Source organism: Choloepus didactylus, chromosome 18 (assembly GCF_015220235.1).
Source record: "Choloepus didactylus isolate mChoDid1 chromosome 18, mChoDid1.pri, whole genome shotgun sequence".
In the NCBI taxonomy this organism is placed as follows: domain Eukaryota; kingdom Metazoa; phylum Chordata; class Mammalia; order Pilosa; family Megalonychidae; genus Choloepus; species Choloepus didactylus.
Genome location: NC_051324.1, coordinates 11,068,473 through 11,086,502, shown reverse-complemented (window position 1 = coordinate 11,086,502; position 18,030 = coordinate 11,068,473). Strand labels below are relative to the sequence as shown.

Sequence of the window (18,030 nt, the reverse complement as noted above, 5' to 3'; positions counted from 1 at the left end):
ATCGATGAAGATAAGGCACCAAGAACTGTGTCATTAATTCAGTCCTCTGCACCTGATACCCAAATATATAAACAAAATACAGTGACGGGACAGAGGGAGTAGATAGTATTGCCCAAGCTCTCCCCACAAGCTGGAAGCAAAGAGGACGTGGGGAGCAGGAGCTGGAGACAGAAAGCAGAAATATCCTGGCTTTCTCCTGTGCTCCAATATCTTACCTGCCATGAGCTAAACCAAGTCAGGAGACAGGGGACACAGGCACTTGAAAAACAAAAGCCTGCAGGGATCAGCTCCCCATGATAAAGGGCAGAATTGAGGAAGGGCTACAATTGGTTCTGAGATCAAAAGGGCCAAGCACATCTATCGAAGATTAACACACGCAAGTATACACAATAGCTCCAGTGCAGAGCTCCCACTTCTGCCAATCTTCTGTCAATCAACCTCCTAGCCCACCTTCCTGCCATTTTTTCTTTCTTCCTCCCGTCTTTCTCTTTATTCTACTTCCTCATCATTTTCTCCACATTTTTTTAAACTACCTTCTCCCCTATATGAAGGGGGTTCTCCTTCATTCCACTTTCCCTGGGGTTCAAACCCCTAGAAGAGTCCCTAAGCAGCATCGGAAAAAGCATTTGAATGAGAGCAGTGATGGGCCGTGCTCCCACGTGGCAGGACAGACCCCAGCCCTGCATTCCACCCAGGACACTGGCTTTCCTCTGCCCCAACCCGGGTTTCCCTCCTACGCCATGTTTTTCTCTGGGTACCTTCCTCTGCTCTTTCCCCTCTTCCTTCCCCTTATGATATGAAAATACCAGACTTTGGGGTCTCGTTGTCTTTGAAGCCATAGATCAGTCCCTTCATCTGGAAGCCACCTAACCGCCTTGGCTTCCAGGGCCTCAGCATTCCTGCTTCCCCTTACCTCTCTGATTCCATCCTTTGTGGCTCCTCTCTTCTGTTCCTAAATGATCGGTTGGTTCTCCCTAAACTTCACACCTTCATCCTTTATCGGCATTCCTTTAGACAGGTCAGTAGAGCCATCAGCTGAGTGACTCCCTCCCCTTGCGCCCCAGTCTGTACCCTCAGCCATAAGTAGCAAACCCTGATTTCATTCATCACTCAACAAACATTTACTGAGTTCCCATCCCTAGACCAGGTGCTGGGGATACAGAGGTCAACAAGATGACCTTCTGCTCTTGAGGTCTTCTCCAGAGAGAAGAAGAAATGGTGACCCAAGGAAAGCTCCACAGAGGGGGTGAGCTGTTTTTTTTCTTGAAGGATGAAAAGGAATTCTCTAGCATTCCAGACCGTGGTGTTAGTAAAGCCCAGGCAGCCAGGGGCGAAACAGCACAGAGTTCTGGATATAAGAAGGACTTAGATATTCGAACACAAGGGGAAAGGAGAGAAGGGAAGGCAGCAGAGCTGGGTGTGGCAGGGGTAGGGAGGAAAGGCAAGTTTTGTTCATTCTGACAAGGTTTCAACTTGACAGTGAGGGCAATAGAGAGTCCAGTCAGTGCAGTTTTCAACAGGAGAGTGACGGGTCAGACTTAAAATCTCTCTCTCTCTCTCTCTCTCTCTCTCTATATATATATATATATATATATGATACATGGTACCCTAGCTTCCCTGTAAGGGAAAAAAAGTAGCAGGCAGTCCAATCAGGAAGAGGCAAGCCAGGACTGACACCGCAGCACTACAAGTGCAGAAAATCAGATGAATGCAAGAATTTCGGAAGTCAAAATGCCAGTGTTGGCAACTAAGTGGATAAAAGGGGGTGCAGGAGAGGAAGAATCAAAGCTGACTTCCAGGATTCTGATAGGGGTGACTGGGCAGCTAATGGAACCATTCATTGGGAGGAGAAAGTTAGAAGGAGCAGGTTTGGACCTGTTGATCATGCGAGGGCCCCATCCGGGAGGTAGCTGAACACCCAGATCTGGAGCTCCAGGGAGAGGCCTGGGTTGGTGTAACTGAAGCCTTAGGCGAGGGCGAAGAGGGAGGCACGGGGGTGGGGGTGGGGCGGCCAGGGACCACCTCTGCCCGCTCCGCTGCGGATCCTCGCTCTACCTCCAGGGGGCACTAGCGCCCCGTGCTTCCGTGGCCCGTTTTCCGAGCGCGAGATCTCTGCACCCTGGGTGACCTGCTTCTCTCCTCTTCTACTTGGGCAGGATGTAGGTGCGGATCCAAGACAGGAGCGACCTCCAGGGAGCGTGTCCAAGTCATCCACGCGGTCAGCACATGAGTGGTGGCTCAGGGACCTCAGGGCAGGTGGCTGATCCGTGCGGTCACCTGTCTCTCGCGGACCGCCCCCAGGGGCCTTCGGGGGTGGGGGACATGGGTTGTAGGGAGGGGCCGGACAGGCAGTGCCCGGAGCAAGGATGCATGGGAAGACTGGACCCCCGAACCCGACCCCGGCCAGGGGACCCGCTAAGAAAGGAATTTTCTGGCCCCCGGGGTCAGCCCCGCGTGGGAAGCGTGTCACGGGCCCTTTAAGTCTCCATCTCCCTGCCCTCCCCCCGCCCGGGACAGGCCAGGACACCCGGGACCTGACATTTGGCGGCTCCCAACGTGGGTTCTAAAAATAGCCGCTCCGGGTTACTCGAGGACATTGCTCTGCACCCACCCCGCGAGCCGCCCCCGCGTGCTCTGTCTCGTGCAGTCTGGATTCCCTCCCGGGCCCGTCCCCTCCTCCCGGGCGCCGCGGTCCGGACTCGCCGCGACGGACTCCAAGTGACTTTTCTTTAGTGCCTGACACCGACTGGTGGGCGGAGCCTTTACACTAGAGGAGGCGGGGCCTCGGAAGCCAGCCAATTGTCGGTGACAAGGGCGGGGCCTCCCTGCCCTGGGCGGGGCCAGACCCCCGGGGGCGTGTCTCGCGGCCACGCTGCCTGGGATTCCGCCCAGAGACCTCGGCCCAGACACGCAGCCCAAGGCTCGGCGCGGGGCGTGGTCTGTTGGGGGAGTGCGGGCTCCTGGCCAATGGGTGCTGTGAAGGGCGTGACCCGCGGTGGGGGGGACCCGGGGGAGTCTGCTGGGGCTCCTCGGTCTGTTCCTCCAGCCTGCCTCCGCCAGATCCCCGGGAGCCACGCTGCTCTCTGGCTCCCTGGCTTGTGGCTGTGGGTCCTGCCAGGCCCGCCCTCCGCACATCTCTCCGGGACCCCCGTGGCCCCCGCTTTCTGCCCGCCAAGCCGGGGCCACAGACCCGCCCCCCAGTCGCCTCGCACTCGTCTATTGCAGCCCCTGGGCCACCAAATCCTAGGACAAGATGCCGTCGGGCTTCCAACAGATCGGCTCCGAGGTTGGTAGGGTTCAGCACACGGGGACAGAGCGGAGGCGCGGGACCCGCTTTTCCCGGCCCGGCGTCGCGGTCGGGGTCAGCTTGGGGGCTGCCTACTTCCACCTGGGCTGGACGACCCGTGATTGTCCGATTCCAGTCCTGCCACAAGGCGGAGTGGGTCTGGGGGATCGTTCCGGGGAGCGGGCCTCAAGGAGATTCTAGGATCCCAGAGTTCGCCCCTTTCCCTGGTACGCGCGTTGCGCCAGAACCGGTGACGCTCTGCCCTCGATCCAGCGTGGGAAAGCAGAGCCAGGCGGGTCTTGACCTCAAGGAGCTGTCCATCTGTCCCTACTCCGCGGGCAGTTGTTCGAGGACCGGAGGCTCTCCGTGGGCCCCCACCCCTACTCCTGGCCGCCCTCCCGGACACTGAACTTTCCCTTGGCCCCACGGCTGGTGGATGGGCAGAGGGGAGTGTCAGTCCCCCCTCCCCCAGCTCAGGTTTCCGCTTGGAGACAGTCTGTGCCGCCAGCGAGCGGCCACCACCGCCACCGCCCCGCATGCAACTTTCCCGCCCCCCCTGCCCTGGGCATGGCTCTTTCTTCTGCAAAACTCTGGCATGTTCCCGCCCCCCCCCCCACACACACACACACACTTCGTAGGCGCTGGCGGGGAGGTGAGGGAAACGGGTGGAGACAGAGAGGGCCAACCCCAAGGGCCATAGGCGGGGAGGGAACACCGCCGTGTCCTTTTTGGAGTTGCCCTTGGGGGGCGGGCTGAGGGCCTCCTGGAGCAGGCGGAGATTGCCCCATGGCTGGATGGGGGGCCGGCGGTGTGGCCAGGAGCCCACGCTGATAATTCCCTTGTCAGTTTAGAGAGCCAGCACGATCAGGGATACTGTTTCCTCTTGACTCTGACTTTCACTACATTTTCTCTGACCCATGGGCGAGGCAGGCAACACCATCCCCAGCTCATAGAAGAGGAAACACGGGTTCAGAGTGGGGCAGTGACTTACCCAAGGTCACACCAATCTGAAGTCGGGACTCCTAAGGTCAAGCCTGTCTCAAGGTCACAGAGGAATTTTGAAACCATAGGGTGTCCTCGAACATTTCCCTGCCTCCTGGACTCAAACCCCCTGCTTCTCCCCCAAGCCCCGTCACTCCCGGCGTCTGTCTGCTCCTGTTTATATTGAGCCCTTTGTGTGATTCCTAATATGGCCCAGTTTCCCGCACCCTGCGTGTTGGACGGAACCCAGCAGCTTAGGGCTGCGGCTGGGCCCGGGCCTCTGGAGGCAAGGCCAGAGACCAGGAGCCTGGGAGACAAGCCACCTCTCTGCTTCTGCCTGCCCAGGATGGAGAACCCCCCCAGCAGCGAGTGACTGGAACCCTGGTCCTCGCCGTCTTCTCTGCAGTGCTTGGCTCCCTGCAGTTTGGCTACAACATCGGGGTCATCAATGCCCCACAGAAGGTGAGGGGCCTGCAGCTGGCGGGGTAGGGTTGCTGGAGCGGGGAGGGCAGGCTCTGCAGGGAATCACTCCTATGCTGTCCCCCCAGGTGATCGAACAGAGCTACAACGAGACATGGCTGGGGAGGCAGGGGCCCGAGGGACCCGGCTCCATCCCGCCAGGCACCCTCACCACCCTCTGGGCTCTCTCTGTGGCCATCTTTTCCGTGGGTGGCATGATCTCCTCCTTCCTCATTGGCAGCATCTCTCAGTGGCTGGGAAGGTACGGGGTCAGGGGGCAGGGGTGGGGGACCGGGAGGGAGGCCCGGCATGGGCATCCTAACCCTCTCGGCCCCTCTCTGTCCACCTGCCAGGAAGAAGGCCATGCTGGTCAACAACGCCCTGGCGGTGCTGGGGGGCACCCTCATGGGCCTGGCCAAGTTTGCCGCCTCCTACGAGATGCTCATTCTCGGGCGGTTCCTCATTGGCGCCTACTCAGGTACCCACCGGCCCCACCGCCCTGCCCCGTGCCCTGCCCTCCTTTGCCTCCCCTGGGCTGCCCCCAGCCCTCTCGTCTTCCCTTTGCCCAGGGCTGACATCGGGGCTGGTGCCCATGTATGTGGGGGAGATTGCCCCCACTCACCTGCGCGGTGCCTTGGGGACGCTCAACCAACTGGCCATCGTCATCGGCATTCTGATCGCCCAGGTGACCGGGCCCGATCTCCCCTGTGGAGGCTCCTGGGAGGAGAGTGGGGGGCCTCTGGGATAAGGCTGGGGGGCTGAGTGGCCTGCCCTCCTTCTCCCACTCAGGTGTTAGGCTTGGAGTCCATGCTGGGCACTGCTGCCCTGTGGCCGCTGCTCTTGGGCGTCACCGTGCTGCCCGCCTTCCTGCAGCTGGCCCTGCTGCCCTTCTGCCCGGAAAGCCCGCGCTACCTCTACATCATCCGGAACCGGGAGGCGCATGCCAGGAAGAGTGAGCATGCCCCCTGCAGTCCAGCCCAGGGCCATGCCTGCACCCCACGCCCCCAGCACCTGCCCTCCTCCCACCCCACCCAGGCCTGACCCTCCCCACCCTGCCACCCACCCCAGGTCTGAAGCGCCTGACGGGCTGGGCCGATGTGTCCGGAGCCCTGGCTGAGCTGAAGGAGGAGAAGCGGATGCTGGAGCGGGAGCGGCCACTGTCCCTCCTCCAGCTCCTGGGCAGCCATGCCCACCGGCAGCCCCTGGTTATTGCAGTTGTGCTGCAGCTGAGCCAGCAGCTGTCGGGCATCAATGCTGTACGTGTGGCGGCTCCCAGCAAGGGCCGGGGCCCGGGAGGGGAGAGAGAGGGCATGAGCAGGGGGACTCGGGCTCAGTCCGGCTTGGCGTGGCTGGAGGAGAGGAGGGGACATCCCTGCCTCCCTCCCTTTCCTTCTTCCCCAGGTTTTCTATTATTCGACCAGCATATTTGAGGCGGCAGGGGTGGGGCAGCCCGTCTATGCCACCATAGGAGCTGGCGCGGTCAACACTGTGTTCACCTTGGTCTCGGTAACTGCTCGCCTCGGGAAAGCGTCCCCCGCCACCACTGGCTTCACATCCTTCGGGGGGGTCCCAACGGCCCTCCTCTTGGTTGCCCCCTACTCACCCAATCCCAGCCACTTCCTCTGCTCTTCAGGACCCCCTGCCAAGCCCTGACTCTCCCCACAGGTGTTCTTGGTGGAGCGGGCCGGGCGCCGGACCCTCCACCTCCTGGGCCTGGCGGGAATGTGTGGCTGCGCCATCTTGATGACTGTGGCTCTGCTTCTGCTGGTGAGGCCTGGGGGTGGGGAGGGGGCCTGCGGCTCAGCCCTTGGGCGCTGCCCCAGGAGGCCGTGTGGCAGCCGAGAGCAGCCCGTGTGCCAGGAAGCTGCAGCACAACTCAGGCAAACCAGAGGGAGAGCCCCCATCCCACCACAGGAGCAATAAATCTTCAGGACCCAGCTTTAGGGCCAAGGGAGAATCAACCACCCTAAGAGCTGAGAGAGCACAGTGTACCCCCTGCCCAGAATCTGCTCAGGGTAGCCAGGAAAAGGGACAAGTTCAAGGAACTGTGCTAACCAAGGGCGGCAGTCACCACCCCCCAAGCTGCTGGAAGAGTGAGGTTTCCCCTCTCCCCTGGGCTGGGGGCAAAGGGAGATCCAGGAGCGCCTGAACTGAATCCTGCGCCCACCCTGCCTGGCCCCCAGGAGCGGGTTCCGGCCATGAGCTACGTCTCCATTGTGGCCATCTTTGGCTTCGTGGCTTTCTTCGAGATTGGCCCTGGCCCCATCCCCTGGTTCATCGTGGCCGAGCTCTTCGGCCAAGGGCCCCGCCCAGCTGCCATGGCTGTGGCCAGTTTCTCCAACTGGACGTGCAACTTCATCATTGGCATGGGCTTCCAGTACGTTGCGGTAGGTTCCCTGTCCCTGGGCCGGAGAGGGGCAACTTGCTGCTGGCTCATTGGTTTTCTCATCAGGGACACCCCACACCCCACACACAGACTATTGGCCTGTGGCCCCCTTTGGTGGACCACCTGGGCCCTGAAGGCCACCTGGTCTGGCAACATCCATGGGGGAGGTTGGAGCTGTACTAGATCAGATCGCAGAGTGGTGTCTCCAAAGCAAACTAGTGGCATCACTTATTTAGACCAGGAATGGTATTATAAACCTGGTAATTAATACAATGAATGGCTGGGAATCTACTCTGAGCCCTGTGACCCCGGGTGGGAAAGAGGGCAAACAACTGAGGGAGAGTGGGTTTCAAGGAACCCTCCTTTCTTCTCTGTAAGTTCTCATTCCTCATCCTCCCCATTATGCCCCACCCAGGAGCCACCTGCTTTCTGCAGTAACCCCTGAGCTCCCTAGGAGGATTTTTATCCTTAATTTGCCTGAGGCCAACCCCACCCCACCCCCCTCTGTCAACACTTCTTTCTCCACCTGTCCCAGGAGGCTATGGGTCCCTACGTCTTCCTCCTGTTTGCGATTCTCCTGCTTGGCTTCTTCATCTTCACCTTCTTAAAAGTGCCCGAGACCCGAGGCCGGACGTTTGACCAGATCTCGGCTGCCTTCCGCCGGATACCCTCTCTTTTAGATCAGGAGGTGAAGCCCAGCACGGAACTTGAGTACTTAGGGCCCGATGAGAACGACTGAGGGCCCAGGCCAGGCGGAGAGCCACCCTCTCCAGCCCCACGGAGACCCCCTCCTTTCCTCTGCAGCACTTTAACCCTCTTCTTCCCCGTTACTTCCGGGGTGGAGAAAACCCCTCCAGCGTGGTAGGATTGGGAAGCTGGAGGGAAGGATGGTCTGAGCACCCCGTCATTCCCCTTGTGTGACTCCCTTGGATTATTTAGCTGTTGTGGTTCAGCTGTGGCCAACAGGGCAGGCCACTGTCCCCTCTCCTCCCCCCACCCTCCGTGGCCCGTCCCCTTTCTGCCACCCCCACCCAGCCTCGGCTCCAGAGTGCTTTCATCCCCTGCCAGAGAAGGGGCATTGGAAGGCGGGGAGGGTCCAGGACGGACCCTCTCAGTGAAGCAGAGGGCATGAAAGGAGACAGGAAATCAAATTTCCTGCCACCTTGGACTCCTCCCAGCTTCCGGCACTTTCTCTGAAGGGGGGGTCTCCGTCTCGACCCCTCCAGGGCAGAGGACGCGCCCTCCCGGGTCCAACTTCCTCTGGCTTGCTGGGGGCCCTCCAGGGTGAGAGGGAACACACGAGGGTGTCAGGTGCGGAGAGGAAGGGACGGCAGGCTCCTGCCCCTGCCTCGGGACTCTGGGCCCCACGTGGGCTGCCGAGCCGGGGCGCCAGCTCTCGCCTCCCCTCCCACCCCGGAAGGAGGCTGGAGCCACAGGCCTTTGACCAACCAAGGGGCAGAGGGGATGTTGAAAAGCTGCCTAACAAACACTAAGCTGGGAGGAGCCTTAGGATATTTTTGTATATGTTTGAGAAAAGGAGTAGAGAGAAGAAACCAAAGATCTGTTATATTATTACATGTGTATGTGTGTGTGTGTGTGTATGTGTATATATATATGTATATATATAAAGTCACTATGTGAAGATGCGCGTCCTGTCCTGGAGGCACCCGATGGGCCGAGACACAGACCCTAACGTCCCCCGGGCCCTGCCTGGGATGAGTGCCTGGGCTGCTGTCACTCATGCCTCCACTGACAGCTCTAGTTGACGCTTTTATTAATAATCGTAATAGCAGCTTCCAGTGCCAGGCACTGCCCTTGGCATGTTACAAATGCTCCCTCTGCCCAGTAGGTGTTACAGACGGGGAAAGTCTGCACAGCTAGAAAGCTTCACGCAAGGCCTCCAGGCCAGCCTGCCCGCTGCCCCACACGTCCCTCTTCCCACCCGCAGTGCATTACCCGCAGTTCTCGGAACAGAAGCGAGGCAGAGACTGAGACAAGAAGAAAGCCTGTTTTTGTTTTTACTGGAGGCTCAGGTGGCACATGACAGTTCATAAAATGGCTTCAGATGTGGGGGGTAGAGGGAAAATAAAAAATAAACTGGGGTGGGAAAGCAAAACAACCAGGAGGAGGTAAGTGCGGGCTGGTTCCTTCTCAGCCTGATTTAGGGGAGGGAGTTGGCGCCTCTGAACAATAAGGATGGATTTCTTCCTTCAACTCTTGGTAGGGGAGAGAAAAAAAAGAAGAAAAGCAAAAAGCTGTTGCTTTGGCCCAACTGAGCCTCAAGGAAAAGGGGGGAAAGCCGGTGTTCTGATGTCATGAATTCTGGGAAAGGGGGAGGGGGTGATGGGTAGGGTACAGGTTAGGTGGAAAAACTGGCAGAAACCTGAGAGAGAAAAAAAGAAATGGACAAATTATGAAAAGAGCAATTTATCCCGCCCAGGCCCCTGTCTTCTCGGCCACCTGCCTTGGCCTGCCCAGGGCTGCCACTCACCAGATGACAGCTCTGGGTGTCCTTTGAGTTGGAATCACTCCAGGATGGTGGTGGTGGGGTCCCCACTGTTGATGGGGGCTGAGGTCTGAGGAACAGCGGTGGCCAACTGAGACCCTCGTTCCTCAGGGCCCCCACCTCTAACCTTCTCCCTCCTTTTCTCTTCCCATTCCCACAGTCCCTTCCCACTCCTCCCCAACCCTCCCCTGTTCACATCCACAAGCTGGTGCTGTGGCTGCAAGTTGAGCTGAGGGGCAGGAGTCAAGGGGTGACATGAGGGGGAGTCTGTGGGGGGGTGATGGGGTGTCCCAGTGGGTGGAGGTGCCTGCCAGGAGTGGCCTGACTACACTGGCTCTGTGGTGTCAGTCTGCACGGAAGAAAGTGGGGGCACTGGGGTGGGGGCAGGGCCTGGAAACGGAAGGAGCAAAGGGACGGAGGAAGAAGGGAAGGGATAAAAAGCAAAGGATGGAAAGAAGAAAGGGGGCACATTTGGCCCCAGCCTTTTCTTTCATCCCACCCCCACAGAGTTAGCCTGAGTCCCCACCTCAGGGGCTGTGGGTTGCCGGGGTACAGGGGGCTGCTGCCGTCGCCGCTGGAAGTAGGGGCGGTTTCGTGGGCGCTGGGGCTCAGGCCGGGAACCATCAGTGGGGCCTTGACTGGGCTTGGTCTCGCCGTCCCCACCTTCTGTGGTAGGCTGCTGGGGTGGCCGGGGGCGGAAAGGCCTAGGGAGAGAAGCAAGGCCCCTGAGGGAGCCAGGGGGACCCGGCCAGGCTGTCTCCCTCCCTCCACGTCCTCCCCCAGCAGAGATGCACAGGTCTGGCTTCCCCAACCCTCCCTCCGGGAATGAGGGTGCTTCCCTCTGGGTGCCCCAGCAGGGATCCCTCAACCACCCAGCCCTCCTCACCACCAGCTTCAGGCTTCTTCTAGAACCTACCTCCTTCCTGCCCCTCCCATCCCCTTCCTCCTGGGACCAATACTGGATGATGGAGGGGGAGCGAGCCACAAAAAGACAGTGTTACCTTCGGTACCTGGGCCGGAATCTAGGTGGGGGGACCCGCTCATCTCCCTGCAGCTGGTCCCCCTCCAGCGGGGCTGTCTCTTTGGGTTCCACCCCATCCGTGCCCTGGGAACATACACAGCCCGGGTGAGCTGCGGAAGCAGCAGTCCCCCAGGACGCAGGCACCCACAGCCCTTCCCGACCTTTGGATCTGCTTCCTTTGGGAAGACCCCATGGGTTCCCCACTGGCCAACTCCCACTCCTTTTCCAGGGCTTGGGTCGCTCATGCCCACATTCCTGCTTTCCCTCACCTCTACGGGCTGCTGCTGATTGGGGGGCCGAGGGCCTCGCACAAATCGCCGTCGGTAGAAGAAGGGCGGTGGGCGCCGTCGTCTGGGCCGCTGCCCGGATTCCTCGGCCCGCTCGCCTTCGCTGCCTGGTTCCGCCCCACCCAAGGGAGCCTCTGCCACCATGGGTGGCGGGGCAGCCGGGCGAGGCCGGGGGATGAATCGGCGGAACCGACGGCGATTGGGGGCATAGCGGCTGCCCTTCACCGGCACGCCCCCGGGCCCAGTCACATTAGCAGCTTCTGCACCCTGGCGAGGAGGAGGTGGAGAGGGAGTGGTCAGAACTTGCTCCGACCCCAAAGGCACATTTGCAAACCTGCTTGAATCATTAAAGTCTTCCACTTCCTCCTGCTAAACTCTCTCCAGCTTTCCTTTAGCTCCTGTAACTTTTACTTCTTTCTCCCCTCCCCCAGGGGGGCAATGGAGTATGTTTGCACCCCTCTGGGAAGAGGCAACATCTGCAGCTTGTCCTTTGGAAAAAAGCTGCTGCCAGGTTAAGGCTGGGGGTGGGGGCAGGGGTGGAGAGAGGGCTGGCAGTATGACATGCGTCCCTCTGTCCATCTCTCACCACAGAGGGCTGGCTGCGAGGTGAGTGTCTGGGGACAGGGCCCTGTATCGAGAACAGAGATGGAAGTGCTTGGTGAACAACAGAAGAAAAACCCAGATATTAATGTTGACAGACACACTCTTTAGGAGTCCCCTTGGAGCAGCCCTAGTGTTCGGGAAGATGACGTGGGTCAGAACGCAGGCCCGTTCCCACGGCCCGGGGCTAAAAGGCTAGAAGCCAGAGGAAAAGCTGGCCCCAGAAGGGCCAGGGCCTGGCTGACCTCCAGGCCACCCGCCCGCAACACCCCACAGAAGCTCCCAAACCTTCTCTCCTTCCACGACATCAAACTCCACAGTCTCCCCATCTCCAACGCTGCGCAGAAACTTCCTGGGGTTGTTTCTTTTAATAGCTGTCTGGTTGGGGGAAAGGCCATGAGAAAAGTGAGGGCAGCAAGACTGGAGTTTCCCCCCTGTTGGATCCACCACCCCATTTCATTCTTTTCAACCCTTTAGTTGGGGTGGGGGCTGGGGCTGGAGGGAGGAGGTGGCGGCCAAAGTTTAGTCAGGGAAAAGCCGTGAACTGGGGGCTTTGGGAACGACAGTGCATTGTGCCACTGTCCTTAGAACACACTCCCTCCCCGCTCTATCCTTCAGGGATTTTGAATAGGGAGGCAAGACCTATGAACTCAAAAGCAGAGCAAAAAGCAGAGACAGCCGTTAAGTTGCAAAGTGGGTAAAATGTCTTTCTTACCTCAATCCCACTGAGAGCTCTTTGCACCAAAGCAGTGGTTCTCAAACTCTGTGGCGCATCAGAATCACCTGGAGAGCTCGTTAAAACCGACTGCTGGGCCCCATCCCCAAGGCTGACTCAGTAGGTCTGGGCTGGGGCCTGAGAACTCAGATGTCAGGTGATGCTGATGCAGGGCCCACAGTTGGAGAATCCCTGCACTCAAGGATCTCTCGCCTGGGTCCTTTCCCTCGGAAAATTACCCATGATTCATTCCCGTTGGGTTACCAGGTCCCAGCGTGTAGTGAGCAGGCCAGGCCCACAGGGTGACACATGCACTTCTTAAAGACTCTCAGTCACCCACTATAAATGGGGCTAGTGGTGGCTAATACAGGCCCCCTATGCAGTCGGGGAGGGGACCTATTTCCCGGTGGGCCTGCTGTTGTGATGTAAAAGCTGGAGAAACAGGGTGAAGCTGCTAAGGATTGTGGCAAGCAAAGGCCTTGGGAGAGGGGGCCATTCCTCTCCTCAGAAAAGTAGCCTGGCTCTTACCTGGTGAACAAAGACATCCTCCTTGGTGTCGTTCCTGTGGGACAGGATGGGTCATTAAGGGGGTGACCTTGGTAAGGTGCCCACCCCCACTGAAGCCTCCCTGGCTGCCCATTCCTAAGACCAGTGGACCCTCCCTCTCCAGTATTCCACGGCTACTTGGGGGTTGGCAGGGCCAGGGAGTGAGTGGCGAGGCCTGGCAAGGCCTCCAGGAGCTGGTCTACAGAGAAGTACATCTAAAACCTCAGGGGAAAACCTGGACTTCATGAAGAAAGGGTGGAGGAAGAAGGCAAAGGCACCTTGGAGGAGCTGGGGCAGCCCTCTCCCTGCTGAGTGCTCCACCCTCTACCCCAGGGGCACCTTAGAACCCGGTGGTTCTGGGTGTATCTGTCCTTGGCCCTCACCTCCTCCTCCTGACACCCCTTGTGGTTGGAAAATTCCACTCTGTCTCCTTCCTTCTACACTCAAGGAGGGAGAAAAGAGGGGCAGGGGCTAGAGGTGCAGAACAAGTCTGAGAAGGGGGCAGGAGCCAGGAAGTTGTTCCAAAGAGCCACAAAACCTTGATCTCACCCTCACTCTGGAAGAGAGCCCCTGATCAGGCCCTCTCTCAACCACCAAGGGACCAAGGGTGAGGAGGAAGAACATAGTTGTCCGTCCTCTATCACCACCTTGCCTGTTGCCTGGGTTCACCCTAGAACCTCAATGTGTGTGGGGGGATAGGGGGTGCGGGGGGTGGGGGGATGAGAGGTAGAGAGGGTTTCCTTCAGCACCTTCCAGGAGGCCTCAGTTTCCAGAATTAGAGAGGGACCCTTCCCCAGAACAAGTGTTCTGGCTTTAAAGCACTTGGATCTGCACAAAGGTCAGCCTGCTAAGAGGGCACAGTTACGGCCTCCCTGGAGGGCTGGGCTGGGCAGGGTGCCTGGGCTGGGGAAGGGCCCACTGGGGGAGACCTGGCTCAGCTCAGACTCCACTGCTATCAACTCTACCCAAGCTAGGAGGCAGTAGGGCTCCCCAACTGCAGGAAAGTAGCAGCCTTTCCTTCCCAGCCTGGGTCCCACCAGGTGGGGGACTTAAATGAGTCAACAGCTCTTTAAGGGAGAGGAGTTGTGAGAGCACTACCCGTGTGCCCTTAACAACAGGAAATCAGTGCATATCCATGCCGGGAGCCCTGAGGCTGCAAAGAGCACCCTACATTCTGCCCCCAATGCCTGGCAAACTAAAACTAATGAGGCAATTCCAGAAGGTGACAGAGAAGCTGGGAGGGTCAGAGCTAGGTTTGTCAAGTTCCTGGATCCTTAACCCTCTGCTGCCCTTGAAGAGGTAGACGAGGCCTCATCTTGCCACTGAGCACACATCTGTGCTGCGGTTAAAGGCTTTCAATCAGCGTCAGCTGGACACTGCTGGGGGCAACCATGTGCCTCCCAGGGGTAGAAAGGAGGTTGGGAAGTTGTCCAGTCCCAGAGGCCAGCTTGAAAGACACACATTCCACCCTCTCCCTGGACTCCTCGGATACCTGTTGATGAATCCGTAACCATTCCGGACGTTGAACCATTTGACAGTGCCCAGGACTTGGATTGCTGCCAGGCAGAGATGCAGTGGGGACAGTAAGACGGGGGAAGAGATGGAGTTGGCCTCAGTTTTCACTCAGACATTTAACCTACCTCCCTGTTACCTAGTCAGCTGAACTTCAAGCCAACCAGGTTTCACCCAGCAGCTACAAGGCATTCCTACCCCCTACTTCCACCAAAGGGAAGTGCCCACACCAGGGGGCTCAGGCTTTCAAAACCCTTCCAACTCTAAGGCATGTTGCCCACATCCTACAAACCCAGGCCCTTCACTAGAACTTGGTACTCACCTGGTCCCCGAAGTCCCACCCTCCGGTCATGACCCAGCCCTCCCAGTCTAAATGTTCCTGGTGCACCTGCTTCCCGGGCTCAGCGATGGACCCAGGACTAACCCAGGGGCGTGGCCAGGCCCTGAGACTTCATCCTCTCCCCAGGCCCCGCCCCCCTCCCAACGAAGGCACTGCCGGATTTCCCGCGGGGGAACCACTCTGCTGGGTCTGCGGCCCCGGGTCCAGCTGGTCCTTTTGGGCCTCCGACCCCCGCTGGATCCCCTCGGCCCTCCCCCAGCCCACCCGACCCCTCAGAGCCGCCCTGGCGCGCGCCTTCCCCTCACCCAGCACCGGCTTGTCCGCCTGACTCCGGGCCGGGGGCGCGGGGGTCCCCGAGGCCGCCGTTGCCGGATTGCCAGGGTTGCGGGGGCCCGGCGCCGAGGGGGTCCCAGTAGCGGGGCCCGAGGCGGCTCCGCCCCCGCCGCCGCCCGCCCCGCCGCCTGCTTTCTGCGGCTCCCCTGCAGGCACCGGTACCACCACTGCTACCACCCCTGCCGCCGTCGCGGGCACGGTCGCCGCGGGGGCCGCTGTCGCCACCGCTGCCGCCTCCACCTCGCTCATCCCGCCGGGCCCAGTACCGGCCCCCGCCGCCACCTCCTCCTCCTCCTCCGCCGCCGCCGCCGCCACCGCCACCGCCCCGGCCCCTCCCCCCCGGCTCGCGAACCCGCCGCCCGGCTCGGTCCTCGCGCCCCGAGCCTCGCCCGCACGCCGGCAGCTGGCCCTGAGCCCAGGCCAATCGCAGCCCGCCGCCGCGGCGCGCGCAGGCCCCGCCTCCCGGCCACAGGCCAATCCTAGCCGAGCAGCCCCCCAGCCCGCACGCCGACCCCGCCTCCCGGACTTCGCACCCCGTCGGAGGCCCCCGTCCGCTTCTCCGTAAGTACACCTGGGCTCCGCCCCGAGACCGCCACGTGACCTCTGCTCGCCCAACCCATTGGCCGACGGCCCCTTTCCCCTCCCCCGTCCGCCCCTTTTCACCGGCCGCGGGAAATCAAACGGGCTGGTCGCGCCCCAACCGCCACCTGGCCTCTGCGCGAAGGGCGGGGCCGGGGGGGGGGGGCTCCACGGTTGCCCATGGCGACCCAGGTGGGCGGGGGGAGCCAGCAGTCTCAGTTCCGGTATTGAGCGGTACCGCGGGTGTGGATACGACTTCCGCCCTCCAGGCCCACCTTGCTCGCACGCTGCCTGGTGTGGACACCGTCTCAGCCCGCGAGCACCTTGGGTGTCCTCTTCCGAGAGGACGTCCCCTCACAGCCCGGGGCTGCGGTATCCTCCCGCTGGGTCGGCTGCACATTGCGGCCAAACGAGTTTCACAGCTCATATTACCCTCACAAGCCAGAGTCCCTCACTTTTGTTTTGTTTTTGAGGCAAAATTTACATAAAGTGAAATGAGCAGATCTCCAGAGTTCGACTCGCGGAGTTCTGATAAGTTTGCCCATCCAGGTAACCAACGCACTAATGGAGGGATTTTTTCGTCGCCCCAGGACGTTCCCTAGAGCCCCTTCCAGGCAGCCCCAGCCTCCGCCTCCCCAGACCACCGCTGTTCTGATTTCTCCCTCCATAGATGAATTTCTGGGTCTCCAGCTAGGCGGCCTCCCTCTCCCCGCACCCCGCCTTCGCCCCCTGCCACCTCCCTCCGCCTTCTTTCTCCAACAGGCCAGGTCCACCTGGAGGCCTTTGCACGCCGCCGCATCTCTTAGGGGGGCTCTTTCTCCTTCAAGTACCAGCTTACGGATCACTCCACCATCACATCATCCTTTTACTTTTCTCATGGCATTTTTGAGCACCTGAAGTTATTCTGCTCATTTGCTTACTATTCCCCCCACTCCCTAGACTGTAAACTCCAAAACCGTAAGAACCTGGTAATTATGCCTGACGCCTGAAATAACGCAGACGCTCAATATTTATTGAATAAGTGAACGGTCCCCATGCCACAGACAGGAAGACCAGTGAGACTCTTGCCCAGGTCTCTAGGGAGCCGGAGAGGGCCGGCCTGAAAGCCACAAACTCCCTCCCAGAATAACACAGCTCCAGCTGACGCTCCTTCCCCAGGCCGCCTCCCCGGTCCCGGGATGGACGCAGCCCGGGGCTGCGCGTATTTTTAGCTGGGACGGAGCGGCCCGGGCAGCACACCTGCCACCACGCGCCGCTCGGCCTACGTGCGCTGCTCCCGTCCTGCTGTCCTCCTCGGGCCGCACGTCCCAGCCCCCGCCGGGCCCCGCCGCCGCGGTCGCCCCCTCTCCCGGTCCCGGCGCGCCCTCTGCCGGCCGCCCCCGGGACCGGCCTCCCCGCGCTCCCTCCTCCAGCTCCCCGGCCCTTGGCAAGTTGAGAATTCTGTTTCCCAGGGCTTTGGGCACCCAAAGTGGCCAAAAAGGCGCAGAGATGAGGAAACATCTAAATGTCAGCTGAGGCCGTGAAGGATGCAGAGATGAGCTCAAGGAGAGCGAGCTGCTTGAGACCCGGGCTCTGCCCTCCAGAGGCTCACCTGGGGGGAAGGCAAGAAATGTACCCCACAGGGAGACCCCCGGCGACGAAAGAGTGGCGGAAGGTACAGAGCGAGCTCAGGAGGGGGCTGACCAACTCTGAGGTCAGAGGGTGAGATGAGAGGAGGCACACAGGAGGGGAGGCTGAGCCCTTTTTGCAGCAAGATTAAGACCATGTCAGGAGACCATGGTGAGGGCTGCAGGGGGGAGGTTCCAGGCAGGTGTCAGGGAGGCAGGAAACAGCACCGGGTCAGGCAGGGTCACCCTCTCTAGCCCCATGGATAAGAATGAGCAGATGCCACAGAGAGATTGCAATTCACTGCCTTGTTCAGTTGAAGATCTTGCATGTGTAATTTTCTGGTTATTTAAATATTTCTTTTAGATACTATAGATAACAAGGGCCCCGGTATTCTAATGCAAAGGCTTTCTGCATTCACTGCCACTCCCTTTCCATTTGTTCCTGCCCAGCTGAAGTCCCCTCTCACCTGTCTGTCTTATTCATTATTTAAAAAAAGAGAAAACAATTCCTGCTTCCTTAACTATTACCCTATGCATCTCTATTCAACATCAGACTTTCTGAAAGCCGTCTTTACTGCCTCCACTTCCTCATCTTTCCTGCACACCCTAGCAGACCAAATCTGGTCTCTGTCCCCAAAGCTGAGAAGGCCTCAGCAGTGGCTCCCCAGCCTTTCCTAAGGGAAGCAATCAGCAGATAGTTCTTGGTCCTCTTTCTCCTCCGCTGAGTGAAATGTCCCTGCCGCAGCCTCCATCACCCAACACCGTCCCTGTCCCCTCCTGCCTTTTCCTCCGCCTGTGTCTCCAGCCCTGAGGCCCTCCCACACTCCGCCGGACTGGGACTCGGACTTGGAGCCAGGTGCTTTCCAGCCACT

At 59.9% G+C, this 18,030-nt stretch overlaps 2 protein-coding genes across 5 annotated transcripts; one reads left to right on the top strand and one right to left on the bottom strand.

The window, feature by feature from the left end:
* The first annotated feature begins 3,012 nt into the window (after nucleotides 1–3,012).
* SLC2A4 (solute carrier family 2 member 4) lies at nucleotides 3,013–8,754 on the top strand. The gene is made up of 11 exons (XM_037809675.1): nucleotides 3,013–3,286; nucleotides 4,613–4,729; nucleotides 4,816–4,988; nucleotides 5,080–5,204; nucleotides 5,296–5,411; nucleotides 5,516–5,678; nucleotides 5,795–5,982; nucleotides 6,128–6,232; nucleotides 6,392–6,493; nucleotides 6,910–7,113; nucleotides 7,648–8,754. Exons 1-11 carry the CDS (start codon nucleotides 3,254–3,256, stop codon nucleotides 7,849–7,851), a joined length of 1,530 nt encoding a protein of 509 aa, XP_037665603.1. The 5' UTR covers nucleotides 3,013–3,253; the 3' UTR covers nucleotides 7,852–8,754.
* Nucleotides 8,755–9,123: 369 nt separating this feature from the next.
* Nucleotides 9,124–15,221, bottom strand: YBX2 (Y-box binding protein 2). Of its 4 annotated transcripts, none has more exons than XM_037809671.1 (9): nucleotides 14,945–15,221; nucleotides 14,280–14,343; nucleotides 12,770–12,803; nucleotides 11,815–11,904; nucleotides 10,909–11,193; nucleotides 10,620–10,723; nucleotides 10,145–10,343; nucleotides 9,604–9,688; nucleotides 9,124–9,495 (listed from the first exon to the last, which is right to left on the bottom strand). In XM_037809671.1, the coding sequence occupies exons 1-8, from the start codon at nucleotides 15,219–15,221 to the stop codon at nucleotides 9,638–9,640; spliced, it is 1,104 nt and encodes a 367-aa protein (XP_037665599.1). In that variant the 3' UTR covers nucleotides 9,124–9,495; nucleotides 9,604–9,637. The 4 variants fall into 4 exon arrangements, with proteins under 4 accessions (XP_037665599.1, XP_037665601.1, XP_037665600.1 ...); XM_037809673.1 differs by having other exon boundaries at nucleotides 10,145–10,322; XM_037809672.1 differs by having other exon boundaries at nucleotides 10,629–10,723.
* Between the last annotated feature and the right edge of the window lie 2,809 nt (nucleotides 15,222–18,030).